Genomic DNA, 19,182 nt, shown 5'->3' with positions numbered 1-19,182 from the left:
CACATCCTGGGATATTTTCCTGCAGTGAGCACAAGTACAAAGTCCTGCTTCTATTAGTTCAGTCTAACTTTACCTCCATATTGCTAAAGTCATTACAAGGTAAAACATGAAGAAAATGTATGTATAGAAAGATAACAGAGTGGTAAAATAATAATCTCCATCTGTGATGCACTTAAGTGGCAGTGCATACAAGTAAGTTTGTAGCTTTGTAAATTGTGGCAAGGTATGGTAATATTTTTTGAGGAATTTCCAAAGGGATTTGTACAGGTATTTCGTTGTTCCACAGTGAAGAGATGTGAAACGCCATCACAGTAGAGGATTCCCTATGCAAAACTGGGAGTTATTTCTGTCTAAGAGCTTTGGCAAGGAAAGCAACTTAAGATTTGTCACTTGTAGAGACATCATGTGGTAACTTAATACTGAGGATATTTTTGCCTTTAAGAAAGACAAAACCTGAAGAACTTTACATGGTTGATAAGCTAAATGTGGTGATTTTTTTGCCTCAGCTTTCTTCATATCCTCAAGTGGAGCTTTTATTTGGGATGTGTAGTTCAGGGAAGTGATAAGAAAGTTGTGTAAATTTAGAATGAGACCTCAGTGCTGGAGGCTAAGTACCTGAAAATGCTTTAATTTTTCTGTGGCTTTTTTTCACGTTTGGTGGTTTTTGGTGGTTTGTTGTTTTTTTTTCCTCTGATCAGTATGGGCACATATATCCTGGTTAACAATGCTGAATTGTTGCTTGTATGTCTGGTTACTGTATTCATGTCTTACTCTTTCTGGCTCTTTTCAAAGCTTTTTCCTTTTCAATAGCAACGTGGTTTATAGGTGCCATAAATTACCTCATCAGTAATCAGGATTTTTTTCCTGATTCAGCAGACCTAAGATTAGTGTGTACACAAGTTTTGAACTTCAAACTTTGCAAGGGTAACTGATGAGGTATACAGTTAATTAACTTACTGAATAATTTTTGTTTGGAGTTAAGCTTGTGCTAAACTTCAGCAGTGTGGTTTTCCCTGTAAATTGGCATTTGTTGGAAAATGTATTTTTAAAACTAGGTCAGTTGTAGAATTTGTAAACCATTATGGCACTCGCTCGCCCTTGTTGTGGTTCAGTAGGTTTAAAATCTCTTCAAGAAATTTTTGCAAGTGGAATAGTAATTCAGTAAAACATTTATCTTTTACATAAATAATTGATTAATAGGCTAGCTAGTTATTTCCATTCTCAAACAACAGAAACCTGTTATTACTCAATTGGGTAGAAAAGGCTGTACTAAGAATTGCTTTTTTAAACCCTTACTCATTCTTCATAGTTGTTTCCATATACTCTCATTAAATATTTGCCCAGCTCTTGCCAATCTGTGTGCATACAGCTCTGGATCCAACTGGACATATTTCATCTTCAGCTGGTGACTGCCTGCAGCATATTTGCAGTGAGAAGACAATGCTAGTTGCATGGAAATCAAAGCTTATATTATAACTTGTTTTACTTGTTTAAGAACCATTCCTTAAAAGCGTGGTGGGTAGGAAATTGTGAAGAATCACATGTTTAGAGACTCTTTGAATCAGGTATTAAAAGTCCTCGGATGTACAGGCAGTTCACAAACTGAAGGAATTATTTTTAAATGGTTGATAAACACTGTGTAATTTTTCTAATCCGACAGCAATGGCAGCTGTCAGCTTTTTGCTTTTGTGCCTTCAAGGAAAGCAACTCAGAGTTCTTGGGGGTGTAAATTCATTAGAAACAATTGTTTGCCCAGTTCTCCTCGTATATAATGCTCTTAATAGTGGAAGCATCAAAGTGTTGGGATTTTTTGCCCTTTTTACCAAAAGGTACTATTGAAGAAACTACTTTAGCAGCAAAAGTTAGGAATATTGTAGCTGCAGAGTAATATAAAAATTTTTACCTTGTTTGTGTAAAGTATTTGCTATAAAGGTATTTGTTGGCTGCGAAAGGATCTCTGAACTCTTCTAAACTATTATACAGCCATAACAGCTCCCTGTATTACTATGATTACCCTAGGGTAGAAACTTAAACATAGCATTAGATTAAGATTTATCTCTTAGAATTCTCCAGTGTGTGTGTATGTATGTGTATATATAAGAATATATATAAGAATCATAGAATCATAGAATAGTTAGGGTTGGAAAGGACCTTAAGATCATCTGGTTCCAACCCCCCTGCCGTGGGCAGGACACCTATGCTAAATCATATCACCCAAGGCCTCGTCCAGCCTGGTCTTGAACACTGCCAGCGATGGAGCATTCACAGCCTCCCTGGGCAACCCATTCCAGTGTCTCACCACCCTAACAGGAAAGAATTTCCTCCTTATATCCAATCTAAACTTCCCCTGTTTAAGTTTTAACCTGTTACCCCTTGTCCTATCACTACAGTCTCTAATGAAGAGTCCCTCCCCAGCATCCCTATAGGCCCCCTTCAGATACTGGAAGGCTGCTATGTGGTCTCCATGCAGCCTTCTCTTCTCCAGGTTGAACAGCCCCAACTTCCTCAGCCTGTCTTCATATGGGAGGTGCTCCAGTCCCCGATCATCCTCGTGGCCCTTCTCTGGACTTGTTCCAACAGTTCCATGTCCTTTTTATGTTGAGGACACCAGAACTGCGCACAATACTCCAGGTGAGGTCTCACGAGAGCAGAGTAGAGGGGCAGGATCACCTTCTTTGACCTGCTGGTCACGCTCCTTTTGATGCCGCCCAGGATACGGTTGGCTTTCTGGGCTGCAAGCGCACACTGCCGGCCCATGTTCATTTTCTCATCAACCAACACCCCCAAGTTGTTCTCCGCAGAGCTGCTCTGAATCTCTTCTCTGCCCAGCCTGTAGCTGTGCCTGGGATTGCTCTGACCCAGGTGTAGGACCTTGCACTTGGCATTGTTAAACTTCATGAGGTTGGCATCAGCCCACCTCACAAGTGTGTCAAGGTACCCCTGGATGGCATTGCTTCCCTCCAGGGTATCAACCGAACCACACAGCTTGGTGTCATTGGCAAACTTGCTGAGGGCGCACTCAATCCCACTGTCCATGTCAGTGATGACAATGTTAAACAAGACCGGTCCCAACACCGATCCCTGCGGGACGCCACTCATTACTGGTCTCCAGCCAGACATTGAGCCATTGACCACAACTCTTTGTGTGTGGCCATCCAGCCAGTTCTTTATCCACCGAGTGGTCCATCCATCAAATTGATGTCTCTCCAATTTAGAGACAAGGATGTCGTGTGGGACAGTGTCAAGCGCTTTGCACAAGTCCAGGTAGATGACATCAACTGCTCTACCCCTGTCCATCAGTTCTGTAGCCCCATCATAGAAGGCCACCAAACTGGTCAGGCAGGATTTCCCCTTAGTGAAGTCATGCTGGCTGTCACCAAGTACCTTGCTGTTTTTCATGTACCTTAGCATGCCATCCAGGAGAATCTGCTCCAAGATTTTGCCAGGCAGAGGTGAGACTGACTGGTCTGTAATTCCCTGGGTCATCCATTTTCCCCTTCTTGAAAATGGGGGTTATATTTCCCTTTTTCCAGTCGTTGGGAACTTCACCTGACTGACACGATTTCTCAAATATGATGGCCAGTGGCTTCGCAACTTCATTCGCCAGCTCCTTCAGGACCTGCAGGTGGATCTCATCAGGACCCATGGACTTGTGCACATTCAGATTTTTAAGATGGTCTCGAACCAGTTCCTCTCCTACAGTGGGCGCAAGGTCTTCATTCTCACAGTCCCTGCATCTGCCTTCCAAGACTTGGGTGGTGCAGTCAGAGCCTTTGCCAGTGAAGACAGAGTCAAAGAAGTCATTCAGAACCTCAGCCTTCTCCAAATCCTGTGTAGCCAGTTCTCCTGAGAGCTTCCTGAGGGGGCCTACATTCTCCCTAGTCTTTTTTATTTGCAGTGTACTTGTAGAATCCCTTCCTGTTGTCTTTAATACCTCTAGCTAAGTTTAATTCTAACTGAGCCTTAGCTTTCCTAACCTGGTCCCTAGCTTCCCAGACAAGATCCCTGTACTCTTCCCATGCCACCTGTCCTTGCTTCCACTTATTATAAGCCTCTTTTTTAATCTGAATTTTCCTCAGGAGCTCCTTATCCATCCAAGGAGGTCTCCTGGCCCTCCTGCTGCACTTCCTTCTGGTTGGGATACAACACTCCTGAGCTTGTAGCAGGTGATCCTTGAATAGAATTCTCCAGTGATAAGCAGAAAACAGCATGCATTATTTTGAAAAACCAAAGCATTACTTTGAATTTCTTGGAACAGACTAAATGATTAAATACTTTAATTACAAATTATGAAGAAGTCCTTAAATACATCCTTTCAGATTCTGCTGTAATTAACTTTGTAAGTATTTCTTAGTTGCTTCTGTTAGCAAAGACTATGTCTGGTAATGATATTTCTGGCTGAGTTTTGACTGGATTATACTGTATCACTTAACCACTGTGCGTGTAGTGAAGGACCTGAGTGCAGTACTACGCTGCTACAAAAAATAGCTGGCTGGTGTCCTGTTTCCTCCCTCAACCTTCTCCCATGCCAGATAACACACTCAGAGGAAATTCTTCATATCTGTATCGCAGAGGTTAGCTGACTGCGCTTTGGCATGCTGGTACGTCTTACTTGAATTTAGATTTATTGTTTGGTGAGAGTGGGGGTTAATGTGTGTGGGGTTTTTTGTTATTAGGTTGTTTTCTTTTATTGGGGTTTTTAAATACTCTTCTCCATTTTTTCATTGTTGCATTTTGCATCATAGTTTGAACCTACAGTTTTTTCTAACAGGTTCAGTTGCATCCAGAACAAGATCTTTCCCTGTAACATCAAATGAATTTAAAAAAAAAAAAAAAAAAAAAAAAAAAATCATGCTAAGAATTTTGACAATTCACTCATTTATAGGCTCCTCTTTCATTTTGGTGAAATCAGGTTAGAACTGAACAGCAGAAAAGGGATAATGCGAGGAAAACTGAGCAAATGGGAGTTCGGAGAAAGAGGGCAAGCTGTTTAAGGTAGTGTGGTTTAAGCCCAGCTGGTAACTCAGAACCATGCAGCCGCTTGTTCACCCCCTACCTCCCCTTCCTTCCCCTGCTCCCAGAGGGATGGGAAGGAGAATCGAAAATGTAACTCCCACGAGTGGAGATAAGAACAGTCCAGTAACTAAGGTATAACACACACCACTGCTGCTACCAGCAATAATAATAATGATAAGGGGAATATCAAGGGAAGAAAATACAACTGCTCACCACCTGCCGACCAATACTCAGCCTGACCTGAGCCGCGATCTGGGCCTTCTGGGTAACTCCCCCCGAGTTCATATACTGGGCATGACGTGCTGTGGTATGGAATACCCCTTTGGCTAGTTTGGGTCAGGTATCCTGTCTCAGCTTCTTCCCGGCTTCCCCTCCTCCCTGGCAGAGCATGAGACTCACAAAGTCCTTGGTCAGAGCAAACATGACTTTGCAACAACTGAAAACATCAGTGTTATCAGCACTGTTCGCTGGCTGAAAGTCAAAAACACAGCACTGTACCAGCTACTAAGGAGAAAAATGACTGCTACGAACCCAGGACAGGTAGACTTATATTTACCATTCCTGATTACCCATGTTTAAAGGGTGATTCATGTGTTACAGTTATGTAGGCTTTCAACACATGAAAGACATTTTGTTGCACTGTATAGTGCGCTGTTTTATGCAAACAAGCTTATCAGTAATGACATGCTAAATAGGGAACAGAGAATGAACTGGTGATACTAAAATTACACCTAGTTCTTCAATGTCAGGTATGGAACCTCCCCATAACACTTGTATTCTACCTTTAAAAACCAGCCTGGCATTCCTAATCTTGCCATGACTGGGGCTTTCTTGGATTGCAGATGCACTGGGAGATACTCTCAGTGCTGTGTGTTAGGAGATTTTATTCACAGTCTTAGTTACCGTAACAGATGCTGTGTGAATAGAAGTGATTGTATTTGTTTTGACATGCAGCTGGTTGGTTGTTGGAATGTGTCTCTTTCAATTCTTGTGCAAAAATGAGTTATTTGAAGTTTGGCTGCAAGTGTAGCAGATGCTGATGTGGCAACCCAGGCCAAACATTCTTTCCTGCTTTCGTCAGCGGTGTACATTCTTCATTTAAAGGTCAAAGTAACTTAACTAGTAAGGCTGACTCATACAGATGTGAGCTCTGTGTATGGAGTGTGCTTTTGTGCCTCATTCGCACCCATAGTAAGGGTTTCTTTTTGAATTGACGAGTTTGATGTAGTCACAAGCAGTGAATTAACATATTGATATTTTGGGAGTTTCAATCATGATGATGGTGGCTCTGCAGGTGGTAAAAAAATTGCTGCCCCTAGCTCATGAAACTGCAAATATTCAACTACTCTTGTAAACTGTTTTTATCAAGCATGTCAAAAGAAAAAGAAGCCTACTCACATGGAGACTTGAAATTTCTCTTCCAGGAAAAGATATCTTTTAAACCCTGCTGTTCCTATTCTGGCTTTAAAGGTTGAGCTGTGGAGAAACTGTGTTTATGCTTGGTTATGTATCTCAGTCAGTTACAACAGGCATGTTACATAGTGTGTTGTTTGTGCATAGACATTAAACAACCTCTTTACTCTCAGTTTTCATTGTTTGCTTACAGGATTCAGTTTTATCACTGATTCCAGAGTCATTTCATCTTGCTCTACTATCTAGGAGCATAACGTCAGGACCTGTATGTCTACATGGCTTGAAAGACATGTCTCCAAGCACCTGGGGCTTTGCAGGTGTTTCATCCCTAGGATGTGATACTGCTTTGCAGATAGTGAAGGAATTAATCCTGAACGATTTTTTTTTTATACTTTTTTACCTTTGAAATCCCTGACTCTAAAAAAATATCAGGCCAAATCAGGTGGATGTGGCTTCGTGAACTTTAAGAAATGCAGCCTCATTTACTGTTAAAAAACCCAACCGAACAAACAAAACAACCCACAGTGCTAGTATTAGTCACCTTTTTATTTCAGGCCTCTTGTCAGTCCGCAAGAGCTTACCTGAAGGCCTGTTCTTTCCCAAGACAGCCATATTTTGTAGTTACCAAACATTTTAATAATTTAATGTTTATACAGGTTACCCCCTCTGTGGATGCCAGATTAACTAGCCTTACACTGTTTTTTCTCATCTTTCTCTACAATCCTGCATAGTCACCATGGCTTTGTTCTGGAAAGATAGTACTACTTCCATCTGCTAACTGCAGAATGTCAAAGGTTGCCTTGGGCCTACCTTAGCTATATATATATATTTGTTCTTGCTGCATAAGGTGTATATCAAAGAATTAACAAATACTATATTTGTGTTTTGCTATAAAATGATAATGTGTTATGGTCTATGTGAAGGAATGTGCTCAATCATCTCTTTTCTTAGCAATTCTTAGGTTTATTGTTAATTTGCTATAGGGACATATATTCTTAAGAATTATTGTAATAAATGTGTACCTGTTGGGTTATGCATGCTAAATTAGTAATATAAATATTGATCTGGCAAAAGGAACTGAAGAACATGAACATTTTGGAGGTTATAATATCTGTAATGTACCTGGGTAAAGAATTAATTGGAGATCCTTAAAAATTCAATACCTATTTAATTAACGGAAACAGTTGAATACCATTTCTGTTGTACCAGAATTTGCATGAATACATATCACTTATTTTCTTAACATGGGCTACACAGCTATTGGTTTGTTCATTCTCTGTTCATTGTCTTATTTTGTATACATACTCTTTATAGCATATAGGATGATATTGGCAGACGAAACTTTTTGCACTAAAACTATATCCTAGATACCAAGTGCTGCCTGTGGCAGGTTGTGCATGAATGTTTAGGGTGTGTGTGTGTGTGTATATATATATATATATATATGTATATATATGGGGGGTGTGGCAGGGAGCCATGGGAATGCAAGTCTGTTACTGTTGTATTTTTTGAGGGACATCTTTTTTCAAGTGCAGTATTTTTCTTTTTATTTTAGAGGAAGCCCACATCTGAAGGGAACCCCACACTATAAGGAAGAGCAATGTGCTCCTTCATTAAGTCTAGAAATGAAGAAAGTGCTGGACTTGCAAGCCTCTATCACGTGGTATGTTCCCTGGTTACATGTTAAGAGTTTTTTTGAATGTAGAGGGTACTTGTTAAAAAGTGATGGGAAAATTGAATGGAGTAAACTTTTAGTAAATTTTTAGACCTGCTCATACTAGGGACAAATACTTATTGAAAGTAATTGTAAGGAGGTGAGAAAGTAAATTGCTGTGTAAGAATTCTGTCTGTGCTTGGCTGTACTGGTATTTTATATGTGCTATATACAAGTATTCATTATGTTACTATAAATGTGTTTGTACTTGGGCTCAAAGTATGGATTAGAGATTTCATGGAGACATAGGTGCATAAGAGCAAAACTGTATGTAGCATTTCAGCATTTCTCCAGTTGCCTGCAGAGGGGTCCTATTTGTCCTGAAAAAGCTTTTTTTTACCTATTGGTTTTTGTTGGTTTTTTTTTGTGGTGACTCTCTGCCTTAAGTAAGCTTTGAACATGCTAAGTAGTTGCGTGTGAAAAGTTTGTGAAACCTTATAGCATTGGGGTGGAGTGGAAAAGTAACACAGTGCAGTATGGGAAGAGGCCTCATAGGAGAAAATCAATGTATATACTGGAAAAAGCTTTCCTGAAAAGCTGCAGGTTTTTACCTGCACACAGGTAGATTAACAGTAGTTTTCAGAATTTTGGAGGTGTTTGGGGAAGGAGTTAGGAAAAGTCTAATTTTTGCTTCATCAGTGATCTTAGACCATGGGTAAGAAAGTGTTGTGGATTGTTTACAACCTAGGCAATATCAGTAATTTTGTAGGTGAATTGTTGCCAGTAATGTCTTATGTTCTTCAAAAGTAGTTCAGATCCCAGTTAAACAATTACTGCAACAGTACAGAACTGTTCATGAATTTTGGTTCCCGGAGAAAAACAGAGGTGCATACTATATTTTGTTAGCTTTGTACCTTTACTGTCTAGAGGACTTAGGCACTTAGTTTGAAACTTATTTGATGTAACTTCTTAATGGAGTTGCTGAGACAGGAGGGAGTAGTACGGTGTTTATTACATTAATTGATTTTTCTGTGGTATTGGTAGGATATGCAGGTTTTTTGAGAATGACAAGTATGTTTGTTAGTTTGCAGTCCATGTTAGAAGATCTCCTTGTTGCTACTGCTGATGGATTTCTCCATCTTGTTCATTGGGATGGTATGACCAATGGGAGGAAGGCCATCAATCTGTGTACAGTTCCATTTTCTGTGGACCTGCAGTCTTCTCGAGGTAGGTTTTGGAGGGTTTTATTGCTTATGGTAGTTAACTATAAGTGAAATACTGTCTAATATAAAATATTACCTCTGTTCTCAAGCAGGATAAGAAAAGCCTTTTGTAAATGTGAACAAAATAGCCTTTTAAATTTTTTTCCTGTGAAGTAATAAGTAAACAATTGTAAAGTCTGGGTTTGCAATATTGCTGTGTTCAATTTTTTAAATTACTGGTATTTTCTCAGCAGGTTCATTTTTGGGCTTTGAAGATGTTTATATCAGAGATATGGAATACTGTGCTACGCTTGATGGTTTTGCGGTCGTTTTTAATGATGGCAGAGTTGGTTTCATTACACCAATGTCAAGTAGATTAACTGCTGAGGTATATTTCCTTTACTATTTCTATCATGTACTCTGCATTACATGTGTTTTTACTTGGTCTCTGCATTTCACTTAGCTTTCTACTTTAAATTCTGTTCAGCTGCAAGGTAACTAAAATTTAGCAGCTGCTTAAGGATAGCATAAAACAAGACTATATATTTAATACCAAATTTTGAACTAGATTGCTCTAGCGCTAGTCCCTGTCTATGAAAGTAAATTTAATTTTCGGTTATTGCTTCAAAATGTTACTGTAGTTCTTAGATCTTCTTACTGTTTCTGTGACAGAATGCCTGTGTTGCTAGTTATAAGTGAGGTGGTAAGAAGTGTTTTCCCCTATGGCAGAGTATCATAGGAGCTATTTCTACCTTTGAGCCACAATCAAGTCTACTTTTTCTCATAATGACAAGCATACTTCAGGATTTGTTTTACATGAATCTTTTCCAAGCATTGTTTAAGAAAAAAAAAAAAGCCAACAAAAAAAAAAAGCCAACAAAAAACAAACCACAAGAAAACCTATGAATTCCTTTCTTTACAGCAGCTTCATGGTGTTTGGGCACAAGATGTGATTGATGGAACTTGCGTGGCAGTAAATAACAAATACAGGCTAATGGCATTTGGATGTGCTAAGTAAGTTTTGTAAGTCTGGATCAATGGGGAGAAAAAATTATTTCATTGTCAAGCTTAAATACCAGTGTCTTTTTATGAAGTTGTAAGGCAAGAGCTGCAAAGATGAAAATGATCAGCCTTTCTAGAGATTGTATAATCTGATGTGTCAGGAAGGTAGGAGGGGAAAGGAAAGAAATTATTGCTTACTTGAACTGCAATTGAAACTGACGCTTGCTGTTGACATTTGGGAAAAAATAAAAAGGTGGATGGCCCAGTGGTGAGGGTTGGGAAGTGCTGCTGTCCCAGTTAATCTCACAGCAGGATTATAAATTTGGTTTTAAGCAGTTAATAATAATGGGCAAGAATCAGCACTCTCACACCCAACTGAGAAAATGATCTGTGAAGTGTTGGTTTCCTCAGGAAAAATGTTGCCTGTTTGAATAACTGTATTTAGAAATTAAATGTTGCAGAAGTGCCTTTAATTGCACTGTTTTGCTTACTACTCCTCAGGATAGTTTCTCCTGTATAATACTGCTTTAGCTCGTCTAGAGTGCAGGTGGTTTTTTTTGTGTGTTTTTTTTTTGTTTGTTTGTTTTTAATTGTCTTAATTTGGTTTTTTAGAGCATTTCAAAAGGTCTGGGTAGTTTAGTCTTTGACTATCTTCTTAATAAGTAGTATTCTTGGTTGCAAAATAGTTGTAGTAACAATATAGTGTGTTGGTGTTTGAAACAGAATAGTTACTGTAATTCATTGTTCTTAGTATCCATTAGTCCAGTCCTAATGAAACTTTAGCACTGAGCAAATACTGACTTTTCTCATTGGCTGTCTTGCAGTTGGAAGCCATAAATATATGTGAATTGTGTGTGTATCTGTATTTTCAGAGAATGAAACAGTCCTAGAGCATTGGTTATTTTAGGGCTCGTGTTTTGGGTCCTCCACGGCTTTCTGTGAAGTATCTTAAAAATATGCTTCATAGAGTTTTTTGAGTGTTACTTGACACAATGTTTCTGTTCTAAATAAATTTGGTATTGTTGAGAAAAAAAGCAAGTTTTATTAATCTCTTGAAACTGATGAGAAATCTAAATGGGCTGCTGTCTAAAGCATGTGTAATCTCTTCCAGCGGCTCTGTGCAGGTTTATACTGTAGATACCACCACTGGCGCCATGCAGTTTTCTCATAAATTGGAGCTGACACCAAAACAATATCCTGGTGAGTTACTTTCATTGCTAGAATTTTCCAGCTGGTCTTAGGGTATTAAAAAATATTTTTATCCTTGGCTAGGTAACAACTATTTGTTGTTTGCATTATCACTAATGGAGTTAGTATTTACTCCTGCATGTCTGTAATGCGCCCTTGTTCTTTCAGCTGCCTGGATTTAACTGACTTTTGGATGTGTTCCATATGTGAGGGTCTGGGGTTGGGTTTTTGTTTTGGTTTGGGATTGTTATTTTTTCTAGATTTGAATCAGAGTTAGCAGTTTACAAGCAGTGCTGCTTCTGGTTTGTAAACGGTGCGCATCTTAGTAGTTCCCACATGTAGTCTTAACATTACATTTCCATTATTCACCTGAGAAAATGAGAGGTTATTGTCAAAACTGATAATGAGTATAATAGAGGTTGGAATTAACTTGTAACAATTGCCATGTAGGGTACAGAAAAAAATTGAGGAATCCCTGCCTCAACTGCAGAACAAAATCTCAGTAGGATTTTTTCATCAATAGTGATGAGTATTGCAGGCTTTGAGTGAGGAACATACAAAGTGGGTGAATTGCATCCTTAACTGAAAATATATATGCCTGTTAGGTTTCAACAGAAAATTCAAATTTGTAAATAACAGAGCTTTATAGTTGTGCTAAGTGGCAAAGGAAGAGGTTTCAAGAGTGAATAGAAAATCTTCTCTTGTCCTAAAAATCATTTTACTGGAATTACACTTCTGTAGTTTTGTCATAGCACAGTTTATTTCTGGTCTGTTTTTATGTACTCTTAGTTTCCTATGAAACCAAACATGTATTGGAAAGGAAATAAGAATTCTTTATTTGTTGCCTATTCATTTTGAGATGGTCAGTTTGATGAATCCAGCAAAAAAGTTAATTGAAAAATGAAATACATACTTCCATGTATTTTTGTCTCTACTCTTATGGTGAAAGCAGTTCAAGGGCATTTATTTTTTTCATATGTAATTTTTTGTCTGTTTTTTAAACAGATATTTGGAATAAAACAGGACCTGTTAAACTAATCAGATGGTCACCTGATAGCTGTGTTGTGATGGTGACCTGGGAATGTGGAGGCTTGTCCTTATGGAGTGTTTTTGGTGCTCAACTTATCTGTACTTTAGGAGGTGATTTTGCGTGAGTATCTTTAATGAAATTGTAACATATTTTATTAGAAACCTTTATTTTTATTTTTTTAATCACTGTCTGCTAATTAGAAACTAATTCACTGAATTAGCTTTTTAAAATCCTTTTCCATTATAATTTCTTAGCTATTGGAATAATTGAATAATATTTAGGAGGGAATCATTTGAATATAAAAAAAATGTATTTTCTTTTGCAGTCATCTCTTTGGCTATAAAAGCAGATTACCCTAAAGACAGGGTTTAGTAGGCAAATACTAAAATTACTTCAGTGCTAGTATATATTTGCTGAAAATGTGCTGACGTCCAGAGATCACAACTCAAACAGTTAATGCAATTGTCAGATGTCTAGCATAGCCTTTTATGCAGTGTCATGTATCAAACACGCTTTATAGTTTCAGGTGAGATTCAGTACTGAACCATTTGACAGTATAAGGATAGGAAGGTAATTTCTTATTTTGATTAATTTATTTCCAAACTCAAACTTGTTTTGTTCTGGTTTTAAGGTATCAGTCTGATGGTGCCAAAAAGGATCCTCTAAAGATCAGTTCTATGGTAACTATGAATGTAAAAATAGTAATAGGATGGCTAATAATTTTAAAATTATTAGTAAAACACTTTCAGAAAATCAAACTGGCTTTCTTTAGCTCTGTTACTTTCAAAGGGTAAGATGCCTTTACTACACTTTTTCACAAAAATATTGTATTGAAGGAAGAAGAAAAAAGGGACAGCTGATTTTTCCCTATGTCCTCTGCCATGTGTGTGCCTGATTGTGAAGTGTGCATGACATGCATTTTCTTGGTTTTGCTTTTGCTGCTAACAGTGAACACTTGGTTTTGTTTTATCTGTCTCTTTTTTGTTTTCTTTTTTCTTTTTTTTTTTTAATTTCATGCTGTATTTCAGAGTACAGTGAGACAGAGAAAAACACTAACTGTAAACTTACTTACTTCCCCAAAATTACTAGTTTACCTTTGGCGTTGAAGTAGCTTAACTCAGAATATGAATTCAAGAGAAACTTAATTGCTGTTTTAATACAAAGTAATTGCTGAGAAATCCTTCTAGTCTGTCAAATCAGAAGATGTAATAAGTATCAAGCGCAATCTTCAAGACCTCTTTTACAAATTATGCTTAATTATTTACAATAATTTTAAAGCATTTGATTTTTTTTGTTTAATGTGTAGCCTATTTGCTATGAAGATAATAAATTTTAAACTGGAATCCCAATTTGATATATGTATATATTTATATATATATTTGCAAGAACAGTACAATGTGCCATTTAAAACCCCAGATATTCTGATACTATTGAATTTAATGAATAAACCACCAATGTGACTTCGGGGATAAAGATCTTTTCATACCTGATTCTGAATTATGGATTTTTTTAGTTCCTTAACCTGCACACTAAGCAGTCTTAATTACTTGTGTGGATGTCTTGCAGTTACTTTCATTTAATAAATACTTGTAATATAAAAAAATAGGCTGGATTGTTAGTGGATTTTACTGCTATGGGTTATTTGTGATTCCTCTGATACCTTTGAGAACACTAAGTGTTTTTTTACCAGACTCATGTCTATCGCAAGATCAGTTACAGTAAGTTTCTGTAATTCTTATTTTCTGAGAATATATGGTGCTGGTGTGGGTTTTTATTATTGTTACTCTTTTATATTCAGACTTGGGGATCAGAAGGGTATCATCTGTGGGTTATTGATGGGAATTCTTCTTCGAACATCAAGCCTGAAAGAGATACATATAACGAAGCCTGCCAATTTGGTATTCTTCAGTTTCATTTCATCAAGAGTGCTCTCACTGTTAATCCTTGTATGGTAAGTTTTTGATAAATATATCTTTACTTTAGAGCAGTTTTCAGGTGACTTCTGAATTTCTCTCTTAGCAGGTTTTAAGTCTCTTTTGCAGCCATTAGGCTGGTCTTCATTTTCTATCATAGAATCTTAAAATCATGCTTTGAAAATATTGCTATGCAATACTGTAACATAAAAGCTACTAGTACATAGTGATACAAAAACTGAGAACTGCCTTAAAGCTTATTTTTCATAGTATTTATATAGAGCCTGTTATTCTATCATGTGTTTTCCTTTGTTTTCTGTACATGGAATTCAGGGTTGCTTTTGTTTTCTTGTTTTGTTTTAATGTAGAGTAACCAGGAACAAGTCCTTCTTCAAGGAGAAGATCGCTTGTATTTGAACTGTGGAGATGCAGCACAGGCTCAGAGTTCCAGAAATACTTCACACTCTGAGCATAAGCCTACCAGGGAAAGAGGCCCATTTTCAGATGGCAGTTTAGATTCTCAGGGTTTAAGCACTTTACTAGGACATAGGCATTGGCATGTTGTACAGGTAATTGTTGCTGCTTGCCCATATGTGCTCTCTGCTTGCGAGTGTTTATAGGACTGGAATTTGCAGCTGATCTCATCACTCTGTCACCAGTTTCCTTTAGTATGAGGTCATTGTCTTTTTATTTCCTCCTGGGTTTCTCCTGATACAGCTTTTTGTTACTGGTAAAGGAATCTCAGCCTTGTGGCAGGGAGTTTGTAACCTAGCCAGTTATAAAAAAAATAAAATTCTAAATGTCTTTTTAACTTCAGGAAGTGGTTAAATTACTTTCCTGTGCTTTGAAAGGGAGAATAAGTACAATATGCAAGAAATCCTTTAGGGATTTGTTCTGCTGTTTATACAAATTGCTTTAAGAATATTCAACTGAGAAATAAAGACTTTGGCTGTATTTTCAAGCAGTCTTAGGTGGCATCTGTTTAAACATGTAGTTAGAACACCACACTATCAATCTTGCAGAGAAGATGGTGTTTCCAAGGGCAGTAATGGGACAGATTTTATCTTCTCTGTAATACAGAGGAAAAATTAAATAACTTTTAATCTGTAATTCTAGTGTGTGCTCCATGCTTGAATTGGCATGTATTTTTCTAAATAGAGGATTCCAAAAGGTCCTAAGATTTTGTGTTTTACATGGTAAATGAGTCAGTATTATTAAATAGAATTTGACTCTAGGCATGTATGTCAGGTTCTAGATACTGTTGAATTTCCTCTTTAGCTGACCTGACAGCTGGAACTGTCATAGGAGGGGGAAATCCTCATTCTGTGTAGGAGTAAAACTAACAATTGGAATGACTGTGGGGAGCAACATAACTATGAGAACAGCCACTGACTGGGTAATGAGAACACCTCTCTGCCCTGTATCAGACCAAGGGCAGGAGGGAAGTAATTGTATTTAAAAAAGAAACCACAACATTAAAAATGTCAAAGCCAGTGTTCTGGCAAAACATGGACGTTTTACAGATTACTTTAGAACATTAGAAGTCATCACTACTTTAACGGTGCTTATGGTATATATATATATTTAATGCTTTTAATGGTATAGTTATGTGGCTTTCATTTTCTTTTGTTTTCTTTTTGATTTATTTAGATTCATAGTACATATCTAGAGAGCAACTGGCCTATAAGGGTGAGTTATTTTAAGAATATGTTCTTGGTTCTTTAAAAGTACTGTGTTTTTATAACTGTCCCTTAGGGTTGGATGAGTGCTGGAAGGTGAAATCATTATTTTAAATTACATAAAGAAGAATATGTTTTGGACAGTAAAGTAGAAAACAGGCACATACTTTACAGGTTTTGACTCTGACATTATATTACGTTGCAGTGATATACTTGGATGGAATATATATTCTAAATAAGTTCCATCTCTTTCTATAGTTTTCAGCGATTGACAAGCTTGGACAGAATGTAGCTGTTGTTGGCAAGTTTGGTTTTGCACATTACTCTTTACTCACCAAAAAATGGAAGCTGTTTGGAAACATTACGCAGGTCAGTGGTTACGGTACTTTGAATAAAGTTGGTTTAGTTGTAATGTGACTCTTGGAGAAAATTCAAAAATATATTTTTTCACATAAACAACCTGTAGGCACAGTTGGGATTAGGGATGCTGGTTTTGCATGTGTGTTTTGTAAAATGTCAGAAACACTCATGTTGTGGCTTTGGCGCAATAATATGTGTCTCATTATTAAAAGGTTTCTGAATCTGAGTGCATCTAGGCAGACACTCCCATGTGCCTTACGTGTTTGTGTGAGACACAGCTTTGCATGCCAAGCTTGTAAATTCTGGGCAGAAGCAGAAAGCTAATTTGATTCATGGATGCCAGTAGGATAAGGAACTGTGGTTCTGTGTTTTGTAAGATAATATTTGTCCTTCACATGTTATTCTTCAGTACTTTGTTTTTTTAAAATAACAAAATTCCATATATACATATATATGTATACATATATACCTTGCTGTTATTGGTAAAGCTATAGCTCATGTATGGCTTTCGGAAATAACCCATGGAATGTACGTCTGTAAGTATAATGTACATCTATAAGTATATAAAAATATATGTAGATGTAATTTTTGTGCTTTTTTCTTTTCAGGAGCAAAATATGATGGTAACAGGTGGCTTAGCATGGTGGAATGACTTCATTGTTCTTGCATGTTATAATTTAAACGATCGTCAGGAAGAGGTAAGTATTTTTTTTCAAAGTAAAATAATAATGTTTAGAATATCAGATGTGTTCTGTAGTAGTATTGTAAATATGAAATATTGATACATAGGTGGCTTTTGGTCATTTTCAGAAATCATTCATTCATATGTAAATAATTCTCTGCTGACTACCTACCGTGAATCTACTCATTGTTCTGAAAACTTTGTGACATTTTTGCATGTTAGCACAAAACCTGTTTGAGGTATCTAGTTACAGTTTCTGTGACACTTTTGTAAGGTTTTAAATTAGATGGGCAGAAGAGCTGTGCTTACTCTTTGCGTTTTAAAACTAAGGAATAAAACTCCTTCCTTATGATTGTTGTTCATTACTTCAGTTTTGGCTCTGCTGTTCTTTAACCACGTTGGATGCAATAATATAATGCAATGGACAAAACATTTGATGAAACAAAAACCCTATAATGTGTCTTGCTGACTCATAATAATGTGTCCTGACACCCATTCTGCGAAAAAGAAAGTAATTGAATGTGCAATTATTATTAGTCTGTGGGTAGGCAGAACCTGTATTCAAACTACTTCTTTTTCTTGTAGCTGAGAATCTACCTGCGAACATCCAATCTTGACAATGCATTTGCGCACATCACCAAAGTGCAAGCAGACACATTACTACTGAGTGTCTTCCGGGACATGGTAATATTGTTCAGAGCAGATTGTTCCATTTGCCTTTACAGTATTGAGAGAAGGCCTGAAGGGTGAGTGTCAGTACTAAAATGCTTTAAAATCGCTGGTAAATCTGTTCTGAGTAAATTCTTATAATACAAAGTTGTTTGATGACTTGTGGAGTCAGATTTTTAAAATACAGAGGTCTGAGTGTTACCTGTGCACAGAAGTGATAGTTCATGAGTGTTGTCACTTGCATGCCTAAAGATATGCGCATTAGCTTTGGAGGCAGTGACTGAGGTATGCATGTTTCCAGCTGTCTGTACAAATATGTCCTAGCTTCTAGGAACTTGAAAACTGAACGTAAATAGAAGTAAAAAGCTCCTAAAAGGCACCCACATATTTGAATAATTTTTATTAAAAGTATTTATAACATTAGAAGTTTGAACAGGTGAGGGGGGTGGTGGCGTAGCAAAGATAGAGGAGAAGTTCATTTGTGGGGAGCTATTTTGGGGCAAAAGCAGCAGCAATGTAAGAGCCAACTGTCTGAGCCAACTCAGACAGTTAAGGTTAGTGAACTAAAGGAGGAGATTCCCACATAGTTTTTGAAGTGCCCAAGCAGGTTATTTTTCCTACAGTTACGGCATTGATTTCAGCAAGAAGGGACCTTTTCATTTATCAGAAAGCAAGCTGTTTATCCACTTCAGAGTAAAATATTTTCAGTGCTCTTCGAAGAAAACTCCACAAAAATCCAATTCCTGAAACTCCCTTATTGAAGGGTGAATAGTCTTATTCTGAAATGTCTGAACACTCATGGCTATATTCCCCAGAACTATCAAGATGGAGTAGCCCAGCTTAGGTTAATTTGGTAATTCTATGTATAGTACATATGTGGGCCTGTGGGATTCCTGGCTAGAGGAAGGTCATTGCTCCATCCCTGAAAATGTTCAAGGCCAGGTTGAACAGAGCCTTTGGTGACATGATCTAGTGTGAGGCATCCCTGCCCTTGGCTCGGGGTTGGAATGAAATGATCTTAAGGTCCTTTCCAACCCTAACCATTCTGTGATTTTGGTCTGCAGAGTGAACTGTTTGCTGAGGTTAAGTTGCTTATTTTCATTAGGTTTACTTCAAGATACTAATTTTATGTTAAAATTGCTAAGTGTAGTAATCTTTTTTTTCAGTCTTAACCCTACTGCCAGTATCCAAGTTCTTCAAGAAGTGTCTATGTCTCGGTATATTCCTCATCCTTTTCTTGTAGTGTCTGTTACATTGACATCAGTGAGGACAGAGACTGGCATCACCTTGAAGATGCCTCAGCAGGTAACAGTGGTCAAAATTAAGAGAATCGGTGCCTGGAATTTTTAGCTTAATCCTCAAAGGTTACCTGAC

General features: G+C 37.5%; 1 protein-coding gene across 1 annotated transcript in view; it reads left to right on the top strand.

The window, feature by feature from the left end:
- RIC1 (RIC1 homolog, RAB6A GEF complex partner 1) overlaps nt 1-19,182 on the top strand; it is a gene marked incomplete at its 5' end in the record, with an annotated part of 38,099 nt that overhangs the window by 7,301 nt on the left and 11,616 nt on the right. The window contains 14 exons of the mRNA XM_057401181.1: nt 7,985-8,092; nt 9,168-9,310; nt 9,540-9,673; nt 10,208-10,299; nt 11,399-11,487; nt 12,481-12,625; nt 13,137-13,185; nt 14,304-14,456; nt 14,787-14,987; nt 16,069-16,107; nt 16,356-16,466; nt 17,066-17,155; nt 17,725-17,885; nt 18,975-19,113. Coding sequence (XP_057257164.1) covers nt 7,985-8,092; nt 9,168-9,310; nt 9,540-9,673; nt 10,208-10,299; nt 11,399-11,487; nt 12,481-12,625; nt 13,137-13,185; nt 14,304-14,456; nt 14,787-14,987; nt 16,069-16,107; nt 16,356-16,466; nt 17,066-17,155; nt 17,725-17,885; nt 18,975-19,113 — 1,654 coding nt within the window. The remainder of the gene's footprint in view (nt 1-7,984; nt 8,093-9,167; nt 9,311-9,539; nt 9,674-10,207; nt 10,300-11,398; nt 11,488-12,480; nt 12,626-13,136; nt 13,186-14,303; nt 14,457-14,786; nt 14,988-16,068; nt 16,108-16,355; nt 16,467-17,065; nt 17,156-17,724; nt 17,886-18,974; nt 19,114-19,182) is intronic.

The sequence above is a fragment of the Pezoporus wallicus genome, unplaced genomic scaffold (genome assembly GCF_028554395.1).
Source record: "Pezoporus wallicus isolate ANWC-B61680 ecotype Strahan unplaced genomic scaffold, APGP_CSIRO_Pwel_v1 contig_8208, whole genome shotgun sequence".
Lineage (NCBI taxonomy): Eukaryota > Metazoa > Chordata > Aves > Psittaciformes > Psittacidae > Pezoporus > Pezoporus wallicus.
The sequence above is the reverse complement of the archived record's forward strand: the minus strand, read 5'-3'. Positions and strand labels throughout refer to the sequence as shown.